Source organism: Mesoplodon bidens, assembly GCF_964165515.1.
Source record: "Mesoplodon bidens genome assembly, chromosome: 2".
Taxonomy (NCBI): domain Eukaryota; kingdom Metazoa; phylum Chordata; class Mammalia; order Artiodactyla; family Ziphiidae; genus Mesoplodon; species Mesoplodon bidens.
The window spans coordinates 96,997,204-97,019,292 of record NC_138177.1 but is presented as its reverse complement, the minus strand read 5'-3'; the positions used below and the strand labels follow the sequence as shown (position 1 = coordinate 97,019,292).

The 22,089-nt window shown below is 36.8% G+C and overlaps 1 protein-coding gene across 1 annotated transcript; it reads left to right on the top strand.

Annotated features, from left to right (window-relative positions):
• The first annotated feature begins 4,825 nt into the window (after positions 1-4,825).
• On the top strand, positions 4,826-21,808 carry VCAM1 (vascular cell adhesion molecule 1). The gene is made up of 9 exons (XM_081223822.1): positions 4,826-4,997; positions 5,545-5,820; positions 8,081-8,401; positions 9,662-9,928; positions 11,914-12,189; positions 14,393-14,713; positions 15,590-15,856; positions 17,261-17,527; positions 20,897-21,808. The coding sequence occupies exons 1-9, from the start codon at positions 4,934-4,936 to the stop codon at positions 21,055-21,057; spliced, it is 2,220 nt and encodes a 739-aa protein (XP_081079948.1). The 5' UTR covers positions 4,826-4,933; the 3' UTR covers positions 21,058-21,808.
• The last annotated feature ends 281 nt before the right edge of the window (positions 21,809-22,089 follow it).

Here is a 22,089-nt window from a genome sequence, read left to right as displayed (position 1 = left end):
AGTGGAAGTCGTTCCTTGGGACTTATTGGAAAACTCTTTAAAACGGGATAATCTCCAATGGCTTTGTTCGTTTGCCCTTTGTTTTCTCTCATTTTCTTGCCTGAAATACAGATGTAATGTTTGGAGAAGAATCAGCAGTTCTATGATCATGCGGGTTAGTGACACGCTATAGATGACAAACCCAGAAACTAGACTCAATCTTGTTTCTCAATGTTTTTATCAAGTAGCTGAAACAGCCTTGAACTGCATACCCTTAGATCTCACATTTGTTAAGTCACTGTGAAAGATTTCTATTACACAGGGCCTAATGCAGTTACAGACAAGATTTTTTTTAACCTATCCAGAGTGATTCTCAAAGTGGGGAGGAATTGACATTGTAGAATCTACCAAAGGGGTCTTTCACATTCCCTTCTCCATTCTGATACGCCCTCCACAAAAGGAATTGCTCCTCCTCTTACCTTGGTGAGAATGGTTGCCATTAAAAGCCACTGATACTACTAGGAATGTCACTTGCCTCAGATGTGTTAGAAAAAGATAGGAACTTTAGCTCCAGGGAAGCCCATAACAAATTGATTACTTGGAAGTCTTAAAGAGTTGGAGTTACTAAAAGTGTGGTTGGTATTAAACCAGCTGAAAGAAGTATGCCTGAAACTTCTGAGAGTCCATCCAGAGGAGCATCAGAAGATGCTTAGAATTTTGAAATGGACAATGAGGGAATTGGTGAAGTTAGGCTAGAAAGGATGGATAACACTGCCCACAATAAAAAAATCTTAACTTTGAAGGGCACCTTAATGGTCACCCAGTTGGATATCTCATATAAAATAAAACTTGACGTCTACCACATTTTTAGGAGGTGTCACCCAACCTTGCTTGACAACTTGCAGTGAATAGGAGTTGATGAATTCCTAAGGCAACCCATTCCATCATTTAAAAGATTTAATAACTAGAATGTCCTTCTTCACAGTGAACTTAATATTGTTGTATCTTAATATTAATACATGCCATTTACACTGCACTCTGCTATTTTTTTATTTTAATAATACATTTTTAACCCATATCCTGAATATGATCATTTCAACATGTAATCAATATTTTAAAAACTATTTATAAGGTAAATAATATTTGCATTTCTCTTTTTTTTGTTGTTGTTAGTTTCTGGTGTACAGAAAGATGATTCAGTTATGTATATATATATACATATACATAATTGAATCACTTTTCTATTTCTTTTTCAGATTGTTTTCCATTATAGTTTATTATAAGATATTGAATATAGTTCCCTGTGCTATACAGTAGGACCTTGTTGTTTATCTATTATATATATAGTAGTATGTGTATGTTAATCTCAAGCTCCTAATTTATCCCTCCCTCCCTTTCCCCTTTGGGAACCATAAGTTTGTTTTCTTGTTTTGTTTAATTAATTTATTTATTTTTTACAGACCCCCAGGTTGGGAAGCCTGACGTGGGGCTCAGAACCTTCACTCCAGTGGGTGGACTCTGTGGTATAAGTGTTCTCCAGTTTGTGAGTCACCCACCCAGCAGTTACGAGATGTGATTTTATTGTGATTGAGCTCCTCCTACCATCTCATTGAAGCTTCTCCTTTGTCTTTGGATGTGGAGTATGTTTTTTGGTGAGTTCCAGTGTCTTCCTGTCAATGATTGTTCAGCAGTTAGTTGTGGTTCCAGTTCTCTCTCATGTCCTTCTACTCCACCATCTTGAACCAATGAGCACTTTGCTATTTTTACTTAAAGAGATTTCAGATGATCACTTTTGATTTGATAGTCATAAAAATCATGTGAATCACTTTAAATGATACTATTATCCCTATTTGAGCATGTGTAAACAAGTGTAGAGGGGCTACCTATACTTGCGCAAAGTTGTGCAATTCCTAGGTGGAGTAGTGGATTTGAATTCAGGACTAATGGGATCCGAGTCAAGCTCTCTTTCGAATTGTTATTTATTCATTCAGTATTGTTTTACTACTATCTACTGGTCACTGTGTTAAGTGCTGAGGCTCTAGTGGTGAACAGGACACACATACTCCTGGCCTTCCGACAGCTAATAATCTAGTAACTACCTACCAATAAGCCCTACCTTTAGCCTCTGATATAACACAGAACAGCAGGTATATTCCTTCCTTCACACATCAGTCATCTATTTATCAAATGACTTCATTGGTGTCTCTTATCCAAACTAAACATCCTATTCTTTCAACAGCTCCTACCAGGCCATGGTTTTTAAAGCCATCTACCAGCCTTATCACTTTCTTCTGGACACCCTCTATTTTGTCAGTCTCTCTCATAAGGACTAGAGCCTTGAATCAGACACCTCTGCTCCCAATATAGTCTTGGAGACTGTGGCCTCAGGTGATGAGAAGGTTGAATGCTATGAGTGCACCTTGAGCTTATCAACATCTATTTTGGTTTCTCATGACAATGTTGCCTTGTGTTCACTTTGTGATTCACTAAAACCATTAGAGGGTCTTCCTATGAATTACCATCAAAACTCTTCCATATTTTACTTAAGACTTTGATGTTTTACATTTCAATGCTGGACTTTAATGCATTCCCATTAAATTTCACTTCATTATCTGGACCATTATTACATCTTTTGAGATCATCCTTATCTTGATTCTGTCATCTCTAAGGTTAACTTTCTCAGTCTTGCATTATGAATAAATTAGATAATCATGTCTCCTGTGTTACTGATAAAAATGTTGAACTGAACAATTTCAAAGAAAAAACGCAGGAACACTCTATCCAGATAGGTTAGTCCCAACCTGTTAACCTTGTATTTGAAATTCTATTCATTCATTCATTCCACAAATTTTAAGAATATCTTATTCTGGGCTAGGTGCTATGATGGAAAATGAAAACACCTGAGTATGTAAGTTAGGAATGATTGACATGTTAACAGGTAAATGCAGCATGACAAGTGCTTCACTGCCAGTATGCTCTAGTGAAGAGGTCACAGAAGAGAATGCAATCAACTCAACCTGGGAGGAGTTGGTAGGACCTCAAATGGCATCCAACTCAAGTATGTCATGAGACACTTCTGCCGAAACCACTATGAACTAATTCAATAGATTAGATATTTCTCCAATGTCCCAAGCTTGGAATCATATCCTAGCTTGATACTGAAGTTATTTGCTATGACTTGTTCTCAGTGATCCCAATTTGGATCCTATGGTTCACTTGTGTTTCTACACCCCAGAGAAGTACAATAAAACTCCATAATTCCCTTTTGATTTCTTCTGAGTTAAGCAGTCAACATACATGGTTCTGATAATCTTCTTCCATGACATGAACATTGTAAAAGACCTCTAGATTACTTGTTCATCAGCTAAGTTTGCCTGAAGCCCCTTTTCTGATCCTTAGCTATTTGGCAGATGAAGTCACACTTAGATACCATCACAGCCAGTAGCTTCTTCCACTTTTTTTCTCTCCTTAGCCTTGAGTGGGAGCCTCATCAGCATCCAAGAGGAGGTCCAGAACCTCTCCAGCCGTGTAAGAAGAGTTATCAGTTCCAAACTTCAGTTATGGCCTTCCTCAGTCACATAGCACAGGGCTGTTTATTGTACCATCCCTGGGAGTCCGTGAGCTTTGGTATATATATATTTTTTGTAGAATCCAACATTTTTCTCATGCAGTATTTACATATTATTGCTAGCATTTTGGAAGTTTCTTTTCCAAATTTTAATTTATAATATTTATGATTGTACTTTTTTGGTGCCCATTAAGTGTAAAACCATGCATTAGATATTGGGAAGGCAGAGGTAGATACAATGCTGAACAAGAACTGGTCTGGGACCATGATACGAACTGATGATCCAGTGTGGGAGGAAGACCTGCACAAGTCTAATACAAGGAAGTGGCTATTCCGGTTTCTTTCTGATGGGCAAGCATTTTGCAAAGACTTAAGTATGTGTGTGTAAGGCAAAAACAGTCATTTAAAAACACCTTTTAAAAAGTCATTTCACTGGCGGGGAAAAAGAGTATAAAATTGTTGTCGTCACCTCCCATAAAAGAGAAACAAATTATTTTTCATGTTTTAACTGTGTTTGTGGTTAAGTCTCACAGTCTAAGAGATTTACCACTTCAGATGAATTCCATACATTTGCATTTAAGTCTGAAAAAGACTTCCAATTATCCAGCAACTGAACCAGAGAATTGGTAGCTTTTCTAAAACAGAAGAGGAAAATTCTTTCTCTTTTTCTGGTAGCATTCCTGTATTCTCTACTCAAGAAAATCATTTCAGAAGCTGGATGTTTGTTGTCAAAAAAACTATGTTGTGAATAAAAAGTATAAAACTAAGAAGCTATGCTGTCTCTTTTTTTAAAAGTAACTCATCAAAAGAAAGGATCTTTTCCTTTTTTTTGCAAGAGAAAATTTAGTCTCTGTTTTAGAATTGCAAATATATCTTCCTAATGGAGAAAAATCAGTTCACATGACATAGTGCTTGTTTAGCCACTTCAAAAACTAGAGTGTAATTTACTATTTTTCCGTCTCTCTTTTCCCCTTTGGATTCACAAAGCCTCATTCTGCCACAAGCATTACTTTACATATTTCATGTAAAGATACCCTTTTGGAATGAAAATCAGGAAAAGTTTTAATTTTATAGCCTTGGAAGTGTTTTCTTTTTCTAGGGCAGAGATAGTAGTTTCAGTACTGAGAGCAACGGAAGGGGTTAACATGGACTTGGCTGGGTGTCAGTTAAACTTTTTTTCTGGCTCTGCTCCGGGTTTCCCCTTGAAGGGATTTCCCTCCGCCTCTGTGCCTCTGCAACAAGACCCTTTATAAAGAGCAGACTTTCTATTTCATTCCTCACTGAACCTCACTGGCTTTAGGAGCTCAAGACTTCCCAGGCACTTTCAGTGGGGACAGAAAGAAGGGTTTTGGAACCATTATTTTCTCATAACAACAGCAACTTAAAATGCCTAGGAAGATGGTTGTGATCTTTGGAGCCTCAAATATACTTTGGATGGTGTTTGCAGTTTGTAAGTTCTTCTCCTTGATTTGTTCCAAATGCTAGCATTCCATTTTAGCCCTGTTTTTGGCTTCAGTCAGTTTTGTTATGGTCGTAAAGAAAGGCACTAGGATTTTTAAAGCGTGGGAAAACTTAATTTAACCTAACTTTTAATGTGCTATTGAGTATTGCTAGACACTATTATACTGTCATAGTTGGAGCTTCAAAGTTGAGGTTTTTGGATACCTTTTTTCCAATGTCAAATGAGTAATTGGATTCTATTTCTAGGAAGGTCTGTCTCTTTAGTTTCCTGCACTTGATAATGAAAGCAAACTTAGCTAGTGACAAAACAACTCTGATAAATGGGCATCAAGGTCAAAGTGAGGGTTCTCCTAAGCGAAGATGATTTCAACACCTTCTTTTGAAAGTGACTCCAGTGCTGCCTTGCGTTAGTTGGAAGCAGTTTAGGAAAGAGATCAGCCAGATTGTATTTTGGGTGTTATACTAGAACAGAGAAGAAGGACTAGAATACTCAACAAACCAGTGTTTGTTTGTTTTTTTTCTTTTTGCCTTCACAGCTCAAGCTTTTAAAATCGACATCTCCCCTGAATCCAAAATTATTGCTCAGATTGGTGACTCCATCTCACTGACTTGTAGCACAACAGGCTGCGAGACCCCATCGTTCTCCTGGAGAACTCAGATAGACAGTCCACTGAACGGGAAGGTGAGAAATGAGGGGACCAAATCCACGCTGACCATGGATCCTGTTAGTCTGGGGAATGAACACTATTACCTGTGCACAGTGATTTGTGAGTCCCAGAAACTGGAAAAAGGAATCCCAGTGGAGATCTACTGTGAGTACTTTAGAGAATATTTGATTTTCTCTCCATTTTGCTTTAAAATAAGTTTTTAAAAGGATAGTTTTGAAAGAAAAGAAAGAAAAAAGTATATTCATGTCCACATTCTTGGCTAGAGGACCTAGTGTACCGAGAAAGCTAGAGACAGCTGAACCTAGCACTAGAACAGAGACCCAAATCCTAGCTTCTATTTCCAACTCTGCCACAAACATGGTGACCATGGGTAAGACTCAACTTCTCTGGGCTTCAGTTTTCTTAACCATAAAGTGAAAATCTCTAACGTTCTGTTTATTTTATTTAAAAATTTTCTATTCAATTATATCCTTATGTGTTTACTTGTCTATGTGTCTAAATGATTTATGAATTCCATATTTCAGGGATTTTCCATTTATTTATTCTTATGCAATTTGGTGCTTAAAATTAGTTTAAAGATTAAGCAGGGGATCTATAATTTAGTAATGGGCTTCTGTACAGAATTTTCCCCTTTAGATAGAAGAAAAATATCTGCAAACATTTCACTCATTTGACTTTGGCGGAGATAAATTTAGGAGGTTTTGTTTTTGTTTTTGTTGGGTGCCATTAAGTCTTAATGCTCAATCGCTCAACCTCAGAGATATTTGTATAATGAACTAGATTTGCCTTGTGAATGTGAATGAATACCCCTCATTTACCAGCCTACCAAAATGTATCCCAATCCATTCTCAATCCAGCAAAGAAAGTTAGCAAAAGGAGTGAAAAAATAACCTGAAATAAATCACTTGCATTCTGGTTACTGTTCTTTCCAAAATACTGGAATCCTTGATAGTCATCTCTTCAGGAAGACCTCATTTGATAATCTTTTCTACTTATGTTGCTTCTCTTCTGCTGTAGTGGAGACAACTTTGTCCAGTAACCTTAACTGATTCTTCAAGAAGCCCGTATGTTGCTAGTGCTTCCCAAGAAACTGTGCCTGGCCGGCTGCTTTCAATTATGCTGGCTGTACATGCAGAGTTTATGTCTGTGCAGCCTCCTGAGCTCCTTGAAAGGCCCCCTTATGTAAATACAGGGGAAAGTAGTGAGTTCTTGTATTACGTGACAGCAAACTATATGGATTATAAGCGCATTTCTTTCAGAATATGAGGGATGGGACTATTGGTGGAAAAATGAAAAGTACTGTTTCTTCACATAGCAAAACATTTCCAGTTCCTTTGCCTTTCCTCACAAGTAACAAATAGTTGAAGATTTAAAAAGAGAAATGAAGGCCCTTCTGGCTTTAATTATCTTGGCTGAAGTTTTTTTTTTTTTTTTCAAGAATGTCTGTCTTTCATTATGTTTAACAGTCCTGTCTCCATTCCACATTTGATTGTAATATTCTTTAGAGTTGGAAACTTTGTATTCTTATTTCACAGTCTTGAATGGAGCCAATGTGTTACCATCCTGGTGGTTTGCAACGAAAACTAGCCTTGCAAGGAAAGCAATGGCTGACTGAACTAGTGTGTCCCTTGACACTAAAAAGTTCAAGTGGAGTATTAGTTAGACTTTGAGTTAGGCATTTTGGGAGGCAAATATGCCTTCCAGAATTTAAAGACTGCACAGGTATACCTTTCTGGTTGATGAATGCCTGTCAGAGGCACCGTTTTTCAGAAGCCAATTATTTAGAATTGTTCTTTTCATTTCTTAGCATATCTTGCCCAATAACTTTTTTTTGCAATGACATTCTAAGCCTCAGGTTCCTTATCCATAAAATGAAATATATCTGCCCTCACTAAAATAAGAGAATGTGATATAACATAAAAAAATCTTCAATAGCAGTACAGACTAATAAAACTCCTGAGTTTAAATCCCGGCTTTATCATTACTAGCTATGTGACCTTAGGAAAGTTATGCACATGTGCTAAGTTTATGTTTTCATATCTATGAATTGTGGTATCTATTTCTTAGGGTTGTTGTGAGGATAAAATAAAGTCATTGGTGTTAAATGAATAGCAGAGTGATGGGCACACATAAGTATTCAATAAACATGAATTTCTTCTCCCTCCTTTTACTCTGATAACATGCAACACAGTACATGCAGCGTCAGAGCTGAACTCTCTAACAGGAGATTCCAGTCTTTGAACCTACCCCAAACCATGAAAGGCTATTTAAACAATTAATTCTACTGTATTAAGACTGTATTTGCAAACATATTAGATTTAGTTTACATTGATTTAAATCAGTAAGGGACCTCATACAACATGAACAAAAAGTCCATTTGCATGTATTTGTTTGAACTTTGCAGCTTTCCCTAAGGACCCAGAGATTCATTTGAGTGACCCCCTGGAGGTTGGGAAGCCAGTCACAGTCACGTGTTTGGTCCCTGATGTTTACCCATTTGAAAGGCTGGAGATAGAATTACTGAAGGGCAACCATTCCGTGAAGAAACAGAACTTTCTGGAGGTTTCAGAAATGAAGTCCCAGGAAACGAAGAGTTTGGAAGTAACCTTCATTCCTATTGATGAGGATATTGGGAAAGCTCTTGTTTGTCAAGCTACATTACACATTAATGAAATTGATTCTCAACCCCAAGTAAGGGAGACTACAAAAACACTGCAAGTCTACAGTAAGTACTTGTGTAAAGTCTGTGGGAATTTAGTCTTGGATCTATACAGCAGTAAACTTAGGAGCTAAAGTCAAGAAGAAACATGTGTGTAGATTTTACACAATTTTGATTCATTGAGAGCATAATTTTTGTCAATAGCATAATTTAATAAAAAGTACACCAAATTTGTGTTGAGAAGATTTGAGCTTAAGTTCTGTCTCCACTAACTGTGTGAATTTGGGTCACTTAATTTCCCAGTCTATCAAAGAGGACTACTAATACCACCTGATTGAGTAGTAGGAAATAGGCTTAAGTGATAAAATGTTTTTAATCATGTTTCGTAAACTCTTATACTATGCCTTGAAATATCAAGGTATAGAGATTTTACAAGGTGGGCAATTATTCTGTGTGTGAGTGCATATATGTATGCTCACCTGGACACATATGTGTGGGGTGAGAGAGAGGAGATGAGGTTTGATTGTTTCCATGCTCCCTGAGATGGTTGGGGGAGCTGAGGCAGTCTTGAAATCCCAAAATTGGTAGGAGTGGACTCACTGTGCTTTGTTCTAGACTAAAATGCTCTGGTCTGCTTTGACACCATACTTAAAAGAAGTATTGCCTTCTATAACAAGTTTAGCTGAAAGAGAATGAGATGGAAAGGTTTTATCAATGTTTTGAGAAGAATAGTCAAAATAGATATATTTCCTAGAGAATATAAAACTTGGAAACGAGAGCTATAACTAAGTATTTGAAAGACAGTCATGTAGAAGTGGGATTTGATATATTCTTTAGCAGTAGAGGACTGAACTATGACCGGTGTATAAAAGTTAGTTACAAAGAGGAAGAGTTCAGCTCAATAAAGAGAAAATGTTCTAATAACTAGAGCTGTCCAAAAATCAAATGGACTGTGTTTACTATAAGGTATGGATTTCCTTGCACCATAAGTGTTGAAGTTGACTTGAATGAACCTTTGGCAAGGAAGCTGAGCCGGAACTTCTACCTTACCTGGGAATTGAACCACATTATTCTAAGGGTTTTCTTAATTTCTGAGTATCTATGGCCGTCTGAAAACACCAAACATCAAAAAAAGTAACTCCATCAAATTAGTCAGAAACTGGATTGACTAATTTTTATGACTCAGCAATTCTTTACACTAGTTTGGCAGAGAAAGTTTGTCAAATTTGTGAAAGCATGTAAATAAAGTCTATGAGAGAAATACCGTAGCCCTATTGGATCAAGATGATGCTTAACAATGACTACTATTGTGCCCTGCCTTCTCAGTCTCACCCAAGGACACAGTTATATCTGTGAATCCCTCCACGAGCCTGCAAGAAGGTGACTCCGTGACGATGACATGTACCAGTGAAGGTCTACCAGCTCCACAGATTTTCTGGAGCAAGAAATTAGACAATGGGAATCTACAGCTCCTTTCTGAGAATGCAACTCTCACTTTAATTGCTATGAGGATGGAAGATTCTGGAATTTATGTGTGTGAAGGAGGTAATCCGGTTGGGAAAGACAGAAAAGAGGTGAAATTAATTGTTCAAGGTAAGCAGAATGTGAAAAAGGATGATAAAACTGCCATCATTCAGATTTAAGCAATAGTGAAATAGCTTCAATGCCAAAATTACTTCGTTAACTTTTATTGATGATCCATCTGATCGCCATGTACTTTAATACAATTATATATTCATCTTACTCATACTTCTTGGAAATCTTTCCTGCCAGAACTTCCATGGCTCTGTTTTTCTGGTTCCTTTCCATTTCTCATCATTCTTTCACTGCCTCATTCCTTGGCTTTCTCTCTTCGTTCTGCCCCTTGAATATTAGTATTCTCAGGTTCCCACATCTGGTCCTCTTCCCTTCTAACTCTGGACTCCCAAGATTTGAACTATGTATTATATGCTGTTTACTCTGAAATTCATGTTCCTATTCCATATCACCAAAACCTGTCAGTTCTACCTCAAAATGATTCCTAGAATTTGACCTCTTTTCTTCAACCCTCTTGCTATTGCCTTAGTTTATCATCTCTTACTTGGACTCTTGAAAGATGTTCTTATCAATAAATAACATCCACTGACCACCAGCTATATTCCAGGCACTTTACATATGTTTCCTCTAATCTTCAAGAAATAACTAACGAGTATGTATTTTATATCCATTTTAGAGATGAGAGAATAGTGTCTCCCAGAGATTAATAATGACCCTTATTGCTTGTACACCTAATATTTGCCAGGAATTCTCTTTCCTCTTTATAAATGTTATGTCTTTTTTCTTTACCACAACCTTATGAGGCGAATAAAAACACAGGCACAGAATAGTTGACAATTTGCCTAGAGTCACATAGCTCATTAGTGGCATTTAACAGAGACCCATTTAAACCCCAAACCCCATGGTTTTTCAACTATAGCTAATTGTCTTTAAGTGGTCACCCTGCTATCATTCTGTCCCCCACATAATCCTATGTACTGCTACCAGAGTTATCTACCTTAAACAAAAAAGGTACACATTTTATATGACTTCAACCAAACCCTAACTGCATGTAAATTAAAATTAACATTTCTTAAAATAGTCACATAAAACTCTTCACAATCTAGTCAAAAACAACTAGCAGGGATGGCACTGGAAGCCAAAGAGCTTTTCTGGATATCTGAGATTTAGGAGTTTGCCCTGACATCTCAAGTTTCAGCCCCTGAGTCAATAGTAAAGTATTTTTATATTGTATCAAACAAATTTAAGAGGTGGCCTGCATACCACTTTAATGCTTAGATTTTGACTTTGCTTTCAGTGTGATTCTGTGTGACTTTCAATGGTGCAGCTTTATTCTGTTGATACAGAAGCTCTAAGTGCTGGTCTGTTATGGGTATTGCTTCTAATCAGAAGACATATTTGTATAACTTTTTTTCAGTACTTTTCTTAGATTTTGTTTTATCTCCACATGAGGATGATTTGATTTAGTTGTTCAAGCAATTGAAAAGCTGGGATCTTGAATCAGACCCACCTGGCTTCAAGTCCTAATTTTGCCACTTGTAAGCTGGGTGAGGTTATTTATCATTTTTCATCAAGAAGAAAGAGGAGGAGGAAGAAGAGGAGGAGAGGGAGACAGAATTAATAATATCAGTTCATGAAATTGTGAGGATTAAATGAGATAATATATGTAAAGTGGTTTCCACAATGCTTGACACACTGGAACCTCTTATATTTTTGAGCTGTTATTCCACTGTTACAGGGATTTGATAAACTACATTTGAGTGGAGAATGAATTTTTTTGTTGAAAAGATGCCAATCTCTGTCTTGACAAAATTTTATCCTTATTCACTCTGTTGAATGAATGAATCAACAGCGTCTTGTGCATTTGTTCTTAAAAGATGTGGTTTCATTTTTGAAGGTCCCAAGGTGTAAAGGAGTAATTTATTCCTGGCATAGATGTTAGCTGAAAAGAGGCCAGGAAAAAAAGAAAGACCATGTATTGAGCTGTGATGAAAGAAGAAAAGAATCTTATCTTCTTTTTGTCTTGTTATTTTATCCCCCAGAGAAAATGTTTACTGTAGAGATCTCTCCTGGATCCCAGATTGCTGCTCAGATTGGCGACTCAGTTGTACTGACCTGTGATGTCATGGGTTGTGAGTCTCCATCTTTCTCTTGGAGAACCCAGATAGACAGCCCTCTGAACGGGAAGGTGAGGAGCGAGGGGTCCAAGTCCACGTTGACCCTGAGCCCTGTGAGATTTGAGAACGAACATTTTTATCTGTGCACCGTGACATGTGGGCATAAGAAACTGGAAAAGGGAATCCATGTGGAGCTCTACTGTAAGTGGTTTTCAGAATTGTTCACTGTTTTGTCGTTGTTGTTCCCAGTTCCACTGGAAGAAACAGAATGCGAATCTGTGACACAAGACAAGATCCTTGTGTTTAGAAGGGAATTTAGCATTGTGAATGGTTCCTAAATCTCTGAACCAGAATTTTTGATGTAACTTAATTGGCCTAAATCTTAAGTAGATATTACATATGAACCCAGCATCCACAATGCTTAGGTTGTGTCTTGTCGATACTCTCTCATCATGGACTTGAACACACTGCATGCTCCCTGCTTCCCATCCCCCTCTGGGTGTATGTGGAGTGTACAGAGGTGGTCGTGTGCAAGGAGTGTAGTCAGTGTCCACTCAGATAACAGGGTGGGATGACTGCTGCTCAATTATTTGAATTGGGGGTGAGGCCCAAGCATATTGTTTTTTTTTTTTAACACCTTTATTGGAGTATAATTGCTTTACAATGGTGTGTTAGTTTCTGCTTTATAACAAAGTGAGTCAGTTATACATATACATATGTTCCCATATCTCTTCCCTATTGCGTATCCCTCCCTCCCACCCTCCCTATCCCACCTCTCTAGGTGGTCACAAAGCACCGAGCTGATCTCCCTGTGCTATGCAGCTACCTCCCACTAGCTATCTATTTTATGTTTGGTAGTGTATATATGTCCATGCCACTCTCTCACTTTGTCACAGCTTATCCTTCCTCCTCCCCATATCCTCAAGTCCATGCTCTAGTAGGTCTGTTTTGAAGGCACATTTGAAAGCCGATTGGCAGGATGGGAGAAATGAGGCAATGGGGAGCAAAAGAAAGCCAGGGAGTTAGATTGGTCACTGGGGATGGTCAGTGGCAGACAAAAAGTAGAACCAGGAGACTGAACTAGATTTGAATATTGATTTACACCATATAAATACACTACACTTTTTCTTGTTGTTCTTGTCACCTTAACAAAAATCCTTTACAGCCTCAAATCTCTATGAATTGACATTGCTGGAGTTCCTCAGTTTATAATGAACGAAGAAGAAAATATGTAAAGTGATCATAAAGTTACACTTTGAGAAGGTTATTCTGCCTTGTTTTTATTCAGTGGAATTCAAGAGAACAATTGTAGAGATTTTCCTCCAGAAGTCCTGCCCAAACTTGTGTTACCCCTCAGGAGTTTGTTCAGCATGAGTTAGAGTATGTCCGTAAAGGGATTTGAATCTCTCAGAAGAAGGGTAAATTTATTGCGTTATCATATTACCAAGAGTCCAGGACCTGCTGATGTAGGCACATTCCCAACAGCAATGAGAACCAGCAGTGAAGTCTTACCATCATACAGAAACTTTAGAGAATGTATCACTTTAACAACATTTTGCTTAAGGAGAAAAAAATTTTAGCATGGCTCTTGCTCTGATAACCACTCTAATCTCACTTTTATTGATTTGCATAAGATGTGTTATAAATGTTATTCAGAATCTAAATCTCATAGTTTTTTCTTAACTACAAGTATTATCCAAGGAATATTTAAGACTTTCTGACTAAACTTCACTATTGCAAATGAAAATGTCTAAAGTGAGAAGTGCCCTTGGGTCTTATTTGAGATGAGAGGCTGCATGGCTCTGTGAAACCAAACCTGGGCTCTGAGCTCAAGGAAATAGGAATTCTGATCTCAGCTCAGTGACTTACTAGATATGATGCCAAATGGCAGACTCTTAGCCTCTATGCATTTTATGTTTCCCTAGCTGTAAAATACATTCTCTATAAGTTTTTCTAACTGTAAAATAAGTTAATACCCATTAGATTACGCTGTTTTGAAGACTGAGATAATGAATGTTAAGGGACTAGCACATAGTAAATATCCAATACATCCTGGAAAATATTTAAAATGTTTAAAATATATAGTTACTAAATAGGATGGTGGAAGCTGACATATCCATTGAAAAGACCAGTCCACAGGTGTCAGCAAGATTGCATCACTAGAGAAGAATAAGAAGTATATTTATTACCTGATGATTTGATGTGCTAGTTATTTTTTGTTTCCAGCATTATTGACATTTAATGTCATAAATATTTATACTCAATGTTGTTATTTATATATTAGTGATCATCCTATCCCAGGTGAATTAAAATCTGTATTTTGAGACCTTTGCATTTAATAGAGATTAGTTCTGTTTTTCCTTGACTGTCACATATAAACATCATTTTTGCTTGACATTTGCAGCCTTCCTTAGAGATCCAGAAATTGAGATGAGTGGTCTGTTAGTGAGTGGAAACCCAGTCACTGTAAGCTGTAAGGTTCCTGATGTGTATCCTTTTGACCGGCTGGAAATTGAATTACTTAAAGGGGAGAATATTATGAAGAATAAAATCTTTTTGGAAGATGTAAGTAAGAAATCCCTAGAGACCAAGAGTTTGGAAATGACCTTCATCCCCACCACTGAAGACACTGGAAAAGTTCTTGTTTGTCTGGCTAAGTTACCTATTGACGAAATGGAATTTGAACCCAAACAAAGGCAGAGTACACAGATACTATATGTTAATGGTAAGTACATGCATGATCTATCCATAATTTAATATGAATTTTTTTAATCATGGTTGCCAGGCAAGAGTTAACATGAGGTTGATAGTTAAAACCGATGTGAAAAAAATAATTGAAAAGGAACAACAAAATAATGATTATTATAACAAACCACCCCCAGTGCTTAAAACAACTGTTTATTGGCTTATGATTCTAAGCTGGCAATTTGGGAAGAGGTCAGATGGGCAGTTTGTTCAATGTAGTATTAGATGAGCTCATTCATGCATTGTCAGTCAGTTGGCAGGTCAGTGGAGGATGGTCCCAGGTGGCCTCACTCACATGTCTGGGCCTTCTCTGGTGTTTCTTGGCCTTTCTTTCTCCATGTGGTGTCTCTCAAGGAAGGTAGCCTAGGTATAGTCACCAGAGTGCAGTATTTCAAGAGGGTGATCATGAAAGGGGGCTCTTGGGGCTGGGCTTGGAAGTCCTACCGTGTTACTTCTTCCAGGATATATTGGTCAAAGTTAGTCACAAGGACAGCCTAGATTCAAGAGGTAGAAAAATAGAGTCCACCTTTTCATAGGTGATTCACATAGTTCATGGTCATGTTTAATGTACCATAAATGTCAATATGTACTATCATTGATCATCCATTCTTTGATAGTAAGAGAGTTTCTACAGAATTTATTTCCATTGGAAAATATCCAGGATGTGTCTATATTCTACTCTCTCTCGTTCTGTATCTGCTAAAGTAAATGGTGACAGAAACCTCTTTTGGAAAGTTATTAAGATTTATAAACTGTTCTAATCCGCGAATCCATAGCCCAGTTTTTCAACATTATCAAAATTATTTGGAACTCGGTGTATAAAGAGTCAAGCTAACAAGTGTTCCCACCTTTTCAGTTGCTCCCGGGGATACAACCATCTTGGTCAGCCCATCCTCCATCCTGGAGGAAGGTAGATCTGTGAATATGACATGCTCTAGCGATGGCCTTCCAGCTCCGAAAATCCTGTGGAGCAGGCTGCTAAGTAACGGGGATCTACAGCCTCTTTCTGAGAATACCACTCTTACCTTAACGTCTACAAAAATGGAAGATTCTGGTATTTATGTCTGTGAAGGCATTAACCAGGTTGGAATAAGCAGAAAAGAAGTCGAATTAATTATCCAAGGTGAGCTAAGTGATTAAATGAGTTATGATTGCTAGTCTTATTTTGGTTGTGTTACTGGTTTTGAACAAAGTCCTTTTTGAAACAAACAAAATTTTTACTAAAACAGAGTGCATTGAGCGTTTTGAAAAGCTCATGATGTTTCCTCTGCATGGAAAGCTCCTGGAATAGTACTTCCTCATGAACTATTCCAAGTCACTTATCCTAAAATTCTTTCAACTGCAGGTGGAATCCAGGAACTGTGCCAAGAGTTCCAGTTACACTTACAAGGCATTGATTATGGCATTGAAATAAGGATAGGAAGACGTATATATGTATTTTGAAATTACTTAGGACTAAAGCTACCTTATCTAGCTGGATTAAACTCTGAGTGGTAATCTCACAAGATGCCTGCTAATATGTGCTTAGAAGCCTAAGAAGGCACTTAAACATTTTATAAATTCTGAGTTTGAGTAGCAGTGACCATGCCCTCTAGTTTATCAGTTTAATGGCATAGAATCACTAGGGTGGATGAAGTTAGCAGACCCAGACCCATTCTTGCCAGGATGGAGAGGCAAGACTGAGAACAAAACAATTCCTAGTTGACAGGATGAAGCTGTAGGCAGTTTTGGGCAAAATCATGAAGTGATTTGGATTTCCCTCATACCTTCCCTTTTGGGGTTCAAGGTTCTCTTCTTCACTAGAGCTGTCAGTTCCTCTCTTATCCCTTGGTATTGTTTCCACTAAGATATTAGGGACTTTCTTGTTACATCATTACAATAATGATTTGTATTTTAAAGGAAGAACCTTGGCAGGGCAATGCACTACCTTAAAGAAAGCCCTTAGGATGTAGCTCTGGTTGGGGAAAGAGTATCAAATCAAGTCACAAAACAGATGAACTTAATGGGAATCTCACTTATAAAATGGTGATGTGGTACCTCCCTCCACGGGTTGCGTATTAACAGAGATGTTGTATGTCAAGTACTTAGCCCAGGATAATTGGTGTTGTTAAGAATTGTAAGCACAGCTTAATTTCTTGATCTGGGATTGTCCAGCTCAGAACTCAGAAGCCTGTAAAGGCCTTTATACTTAAAGAAATATTTGCACAGCAGTGTGACAAAAAAAAAAAAGTTCTTTGTCACATTTGAAATCTACAGCTGTTTTTAAAACACTTATTCATTGGCTAGGCTGGGTAAAGAATTATATTAAGGGACATGAAAGAAGCATAAGAGTTGTCTTCTTTTATTAAAAATGTGATCATTTACAACAATCCAGTAAATGCTTGACTTCTTTAATTACCCCTCTAAATATTTAATGCAAACAGTAAGCACAAATACCATCTTGACAGCTATTGTTACTGTCATTAAATTAATATGGGATTGGTTTATATTTCATTCAGTCAGAGGTATCTTTAAATTCTTTCCACAGTTGCTCCAAAAGATGTACGACTTACAGCTTTTCCTTCTGAGAGTGTCAAGGAAGGAGACACTGTCATTATCTCCTGTACATGTGGAAATGTTCCCCAAACTTTGATAATCCTGAAGAAAAAAGCAGAGTCAGGCTACATAGTGCTGAAGTCTACAGATGGTGCATATACCATCCACAGGGCCCAGTTGGAGGATGCGGGAGTATACGAATGTGAATCTAAAAATGAAGTTGGCTTGCAATTAAGAAGCATAACACTTGATGTTAAAGGTTTGTTTTTTGTTTTTGTTTTTTATTATTTTTTATAATCGGTCAGAGGCTTGGTGAATTGTAATGAATTTCAAGGATTAGGTGAATGAGTGGGTAAAATGGAACTGAATTCCATGATGATTATGGTTATTTCTTAGTGTTTCCTAAAATAATCACACACAGCTGCTCTATCCTATGGAGTTCAGCCAGAAAGTTGACATTAATCAATCATTGGTCAGTGTAGAATTCCTGTTTGCTTTTATAAACGTTGACAATTCATCATTGGTCTCTGAGGTCCTGCATTTCCAAAGTGTTTAAATGTATTTTCAAAACCTTTCCCTGGGGGTTATAAGGAAACTAGAGAAGTAGAATTGGCACATGGAAAAAGAAAGGCTCTATCCAGACCCTTTTCCTTCCTACCAGAAGAGAGTGCCACTCTCTGAACACGGAGTAACTACATATTTTCTGGATTGACTCTCTTCAGGATAATAATTGAGTTTGGTGATCTTAATGCTGAACAACATAAAGGAAACTCTAGACTACAGAACTGCCTCCTTAGAAAATCCAAGCTCCTTGTCCATTTTACCCTATTTTGATGGAGAGAGGGAGGGAGGGGGCAGTGGCCCCAGCAGAGAAACTTCAGAAACCTCTTAATCTTCTAACCCCTCTTGTGAACACACAGTAGGATCTGTTGATCTTATCAGTGGAAGCAGAATAAGTCAGCCTTTACTACTCTGTCTCCCACTCCTTGAGGGCTAATGAGCTCACACTGTGTGTTGGAAGCCAAAATTGAAGTGAACATTTTTGCAAACAAATGCCAATTTTTAAGAGCCTCTGGCACTGGGCTCTCAGAGTTAGCAACTACTCATCAGTGTAAAGAAAATTTAAACGTGGGTCAGAAAATGGGTAAAAATTTTACTCATCTGGCCAAATCTCTCAAGATTACAAGACCTTACCGTATGTTTTCTTGTCTTCATGATACCTCCTTGGAACACGACAATATCAATACATACACATGGAAATGTTAAAGAAGGGGAAAATATCATGATTACATGTAAAACTTTTAGTCATCCACCTGCAGTGATTATCCTGAAAAGAGTTGATCTGGCCAATGAAGTTACTATGTGTTCAAAGAATGGAACATTTACCTTGTATCATGTTACTCAAAGTGACACAGGGGTGTATGTAATCAGTGCTTCCCATGAGGTTGGGGATGTTTCTGGATGGATTGAGATCTTGGTTATGAGTAGGTTGAAATTCATTTATTCCTATTTAATCCTCAATGCCTCCAGAACACCTTTAATTAAGCCTAGTCCCAGGAACTTGGATGTCTAACATTTTTATATTTCTTTTTGTAGTTAACGATTATCTTTTAAAGACACACCAAAGCTTCTTCTCCACTTTTTATTTCTCATACCTTGCTGTCTTTTCTAATTGCTTTATTAAGCTAGTAACTTACATATTTGCCATTTTTCACTCATTATTTAAATGAACAAATTAAAGCACATTAGGCACTCAGCTAGAACCCCCAAACTAAATATGGTTTAAAATAACTACAAATGAATGGAAACAAAAATTGGACATTTTTCCTGGGAATTTTCAACTAGTCATCTTTTGAAGTTAGCTGAGTTTTAAAATTAATTTTGGTTTTTTTTTTTTTTTTACAAATATATTTGCTTGAATGTATTCCAGTGATAGAAATGGTTGGGAGTCTTTAGGATTTTCAGTGTTGATACAGCTAATAGAAAATTGTATTTGAAGGTTGCCTTGGTAACCAACTCAGCAGCGAATTTGTATTTTACTGCAGATATCTGAGGGGAAAATCAAAGGCAAAAGAGAATATGTATTAAATTGAAAAGAAAACAATAGGAGCAGAGGTACCATTCATTGCTCAGCAGGTTATCAATATTGATGCCTAACCATAATTATGATAATGGAAATTCTACTAAAATATTACCCTTGTACTCTGACTAGTTCTACTCTAGCGAGGGAAAGTAGAAAAATAAGGCAATTATCATTATGTTTATGGTGAAGTGTTTTTGACCTCAATAATTCAAAAAAATGGACTTCCCGTCATCTGACTCCAGTGATTCTTTTCTTCTTGGTTGATCTCCAGTGATTAGAAACTCCTAGAAGTAAAGCAATGATTATCAAGGTCAAATCACTCCTTTCTTCCAGGACTGAGACAATATATATGTCACTTGAAGAAACAATATTTGTGAGGTCATACAATGCTGTGCAAATGTAAATATAAATAGAGATGAAACTTCAGTAAATACCATGCTATCTTCTATAGATGTTCTTATAAGGTTAAGATATTAAATAGTATTGTAGGGGTCAGATGATTTTTGTAAGTAGAAAGAGTACTAATTTTAAAGTTTTTGTATACTATTACCTTATGTACCCAATTTACAACAAAATGAAAAAATGGCAGGATGTAGAAAGAAAAAAAATATATTACTATTCAAAAGATATTAATTGGGTGCAAGCTACTCCAAGCAGGGAGGCAGGTAAGGCTATTCAGTGGTGGATCTAAAAGACACTAGATACATATGCTTATGTAATTCACAGTCTGAAGGAGGAAGACAAAATTAATAGATAAGCAAACAAATGTTTAACTATAAGCTGTGATTAGAGCTATGGAGGGAAAGTGTAGTGGGTTATAAAACTATATTAGGAAAAAAAGTATATTAGGGTTTCTTATTTAGGCTGGAGGAGATGCAGGTCAGAGAATGTCTCTCTGAGTAAGTCACATTTAAGCTAAAACATAATGCTATCCAAAAAACTTCATATTATCAAGAAGTGATATAAATGCTGAAGAGGAATAATGTATATTAAGATGCCCTACTTCAGAGATACAAAATATAAAGTTTTCTATATATTTCTAAAAAAGCCATCGACAAGAATTCTTTCCCTTACTGTCTTATATGTGGTGTTTGACTATAATGGTTACACTCTAGGTGTTACAAGGCTTTTCTTGAAGAACTGTTTAGTTATTTTAATTCATAATGATCAGAGTCCCAGTTCTTTAGTATATATTTCTATTTCCCAAAGCAAACCCCCTGCTCCAATTCTTGCTCTTCTAAATGAGTCCTAAAATGTTGCACCCTTCCTTCCATTCTGCTATTGAACCTGAATCTATTTGAATCCAAGTTTGTGGAAATCAACAACTGTCATCTTTAGACTCATCATGACCATAGCAACTGCTAACTGATTATTTGAATAATTCAAAGAAATATGCATTTTGGGTCCTGTTGGTTCTTATCACTACTTTGAGTCACTTCTCTTTAGAGAACAAGTTGTACTGTTAAAATAAAACATGTAACTATTATTATTAAACAATTTCTTTTTATACTAGACATTAATTGCATCCATTTTGTTATTTTCCAGGAAGAGAAAGTAACAAGCACTATTTTTCTCCTGAACTTCTCGTGCTCTATTGTGCATCCTCCTTAATAATACCTGCCATTGGAATGATTATTTACTTTGCTAGAAAAGCCAACATGAAAGGGTCATACAGTCTTGTAGAAGCACAGAAATCAAAAGTGTAGCTAATGTTTGAAATGTTCATTCAGAGACACTATTTATCAGTTCAAATCCTCAGTACTGCTCATCATTCCATGAGGAAAACAACAAGCTAGGAGTCCAGACTTCCTTGAATGTAGTGAACTCTTGGAAAGAAATGGCTGCCTAGGCCCCTTGTTGTGAGCAAGAAGCCAAAGGGAAATTTCTGCCTAAAAAATAGGCACTACCTTTGAGATGTGACAACTGGAGTAGTTTCTTGATGTGTATATGCAATAACATGATTTGTATATATGTAAAATAAAACTATGCCATAGCAAGATTGCTTGGAATATCAGCACACTATAGTCACATTTCTATAATTATTAAAATGTTGCTTGGATTGACTGTTATAACTTAAAGCATCTTAATATTGATTGACAGCTGAACTATGTCATCTTTTTAATATTTTATTTCCTTTAACAAAATTTTATTCCTATAAAGTTCATAGACAACAATTCCATGTTTTGTAAAGATGTTAGGGTTTTATATTGTTATAGGAAAATGATAAACCAAGAGGGCACTGGGTTGACTTTCAGGTACTAAATACTTCAACCTATGGTATAATGGTTGATTGGATTTCTCTGGATGGTACTGATATGGTACTTAGACGTTTTATGATGTTGTTTGTTCATCAGACTCTTGTGTAACTTTCCCAATGTGGTCTAAAAATGCAACTTCTTTTGATTTCTTTTGTAAATGTTTAGGTTTTTTTGTATAGTAAAGTGATAATTTCTGGAATTGAAAGAGTTGTGTGTTTATTTATTATAAATTGCCTCCTTTAATCATGTTGCAGCTCTTTGTGAAATGTCAAGTTCCAAGACCAAAGAGTTCAAACCCATAGAAATAATAAGCAGATACTTGAAGTATGGTCCTCAGATTACTTTTATCAGAATCATCATGGGAACTTGACAAACATTCACATTTCTTGGGGCCATCCTAACCTATTGAACTGAAATATCTGGTTTTGTGACCTTGGAATCTGCAATTAAAAATTTTTTTTAATATAATATACACAGAAA

Bases quoted from the DNA above. Each gene is read 5' to 3' on its own strand.
- VCAM1 (XM_081223822.1), top strand. From the start codon at position 4,934: ATGCCTAGGAAGATGGTTGTGATCTTTGGAGCCTCAAATATACTTTGG. The intron at 12,190-14,392 runs GTAAGTGGTTTT...TGACATTTGCAG, and splicing joins AATCCATGTGGAGCTCTACT to CCTTCCTTAGAGATCCAGAA. The intron at 14,714-15,589 runs GTAAGTACATGC...CCACCTTTTCAG, and splicing joins ACAGATACTATATGTTAATG to TTGCTCCCGGGGATACAACC.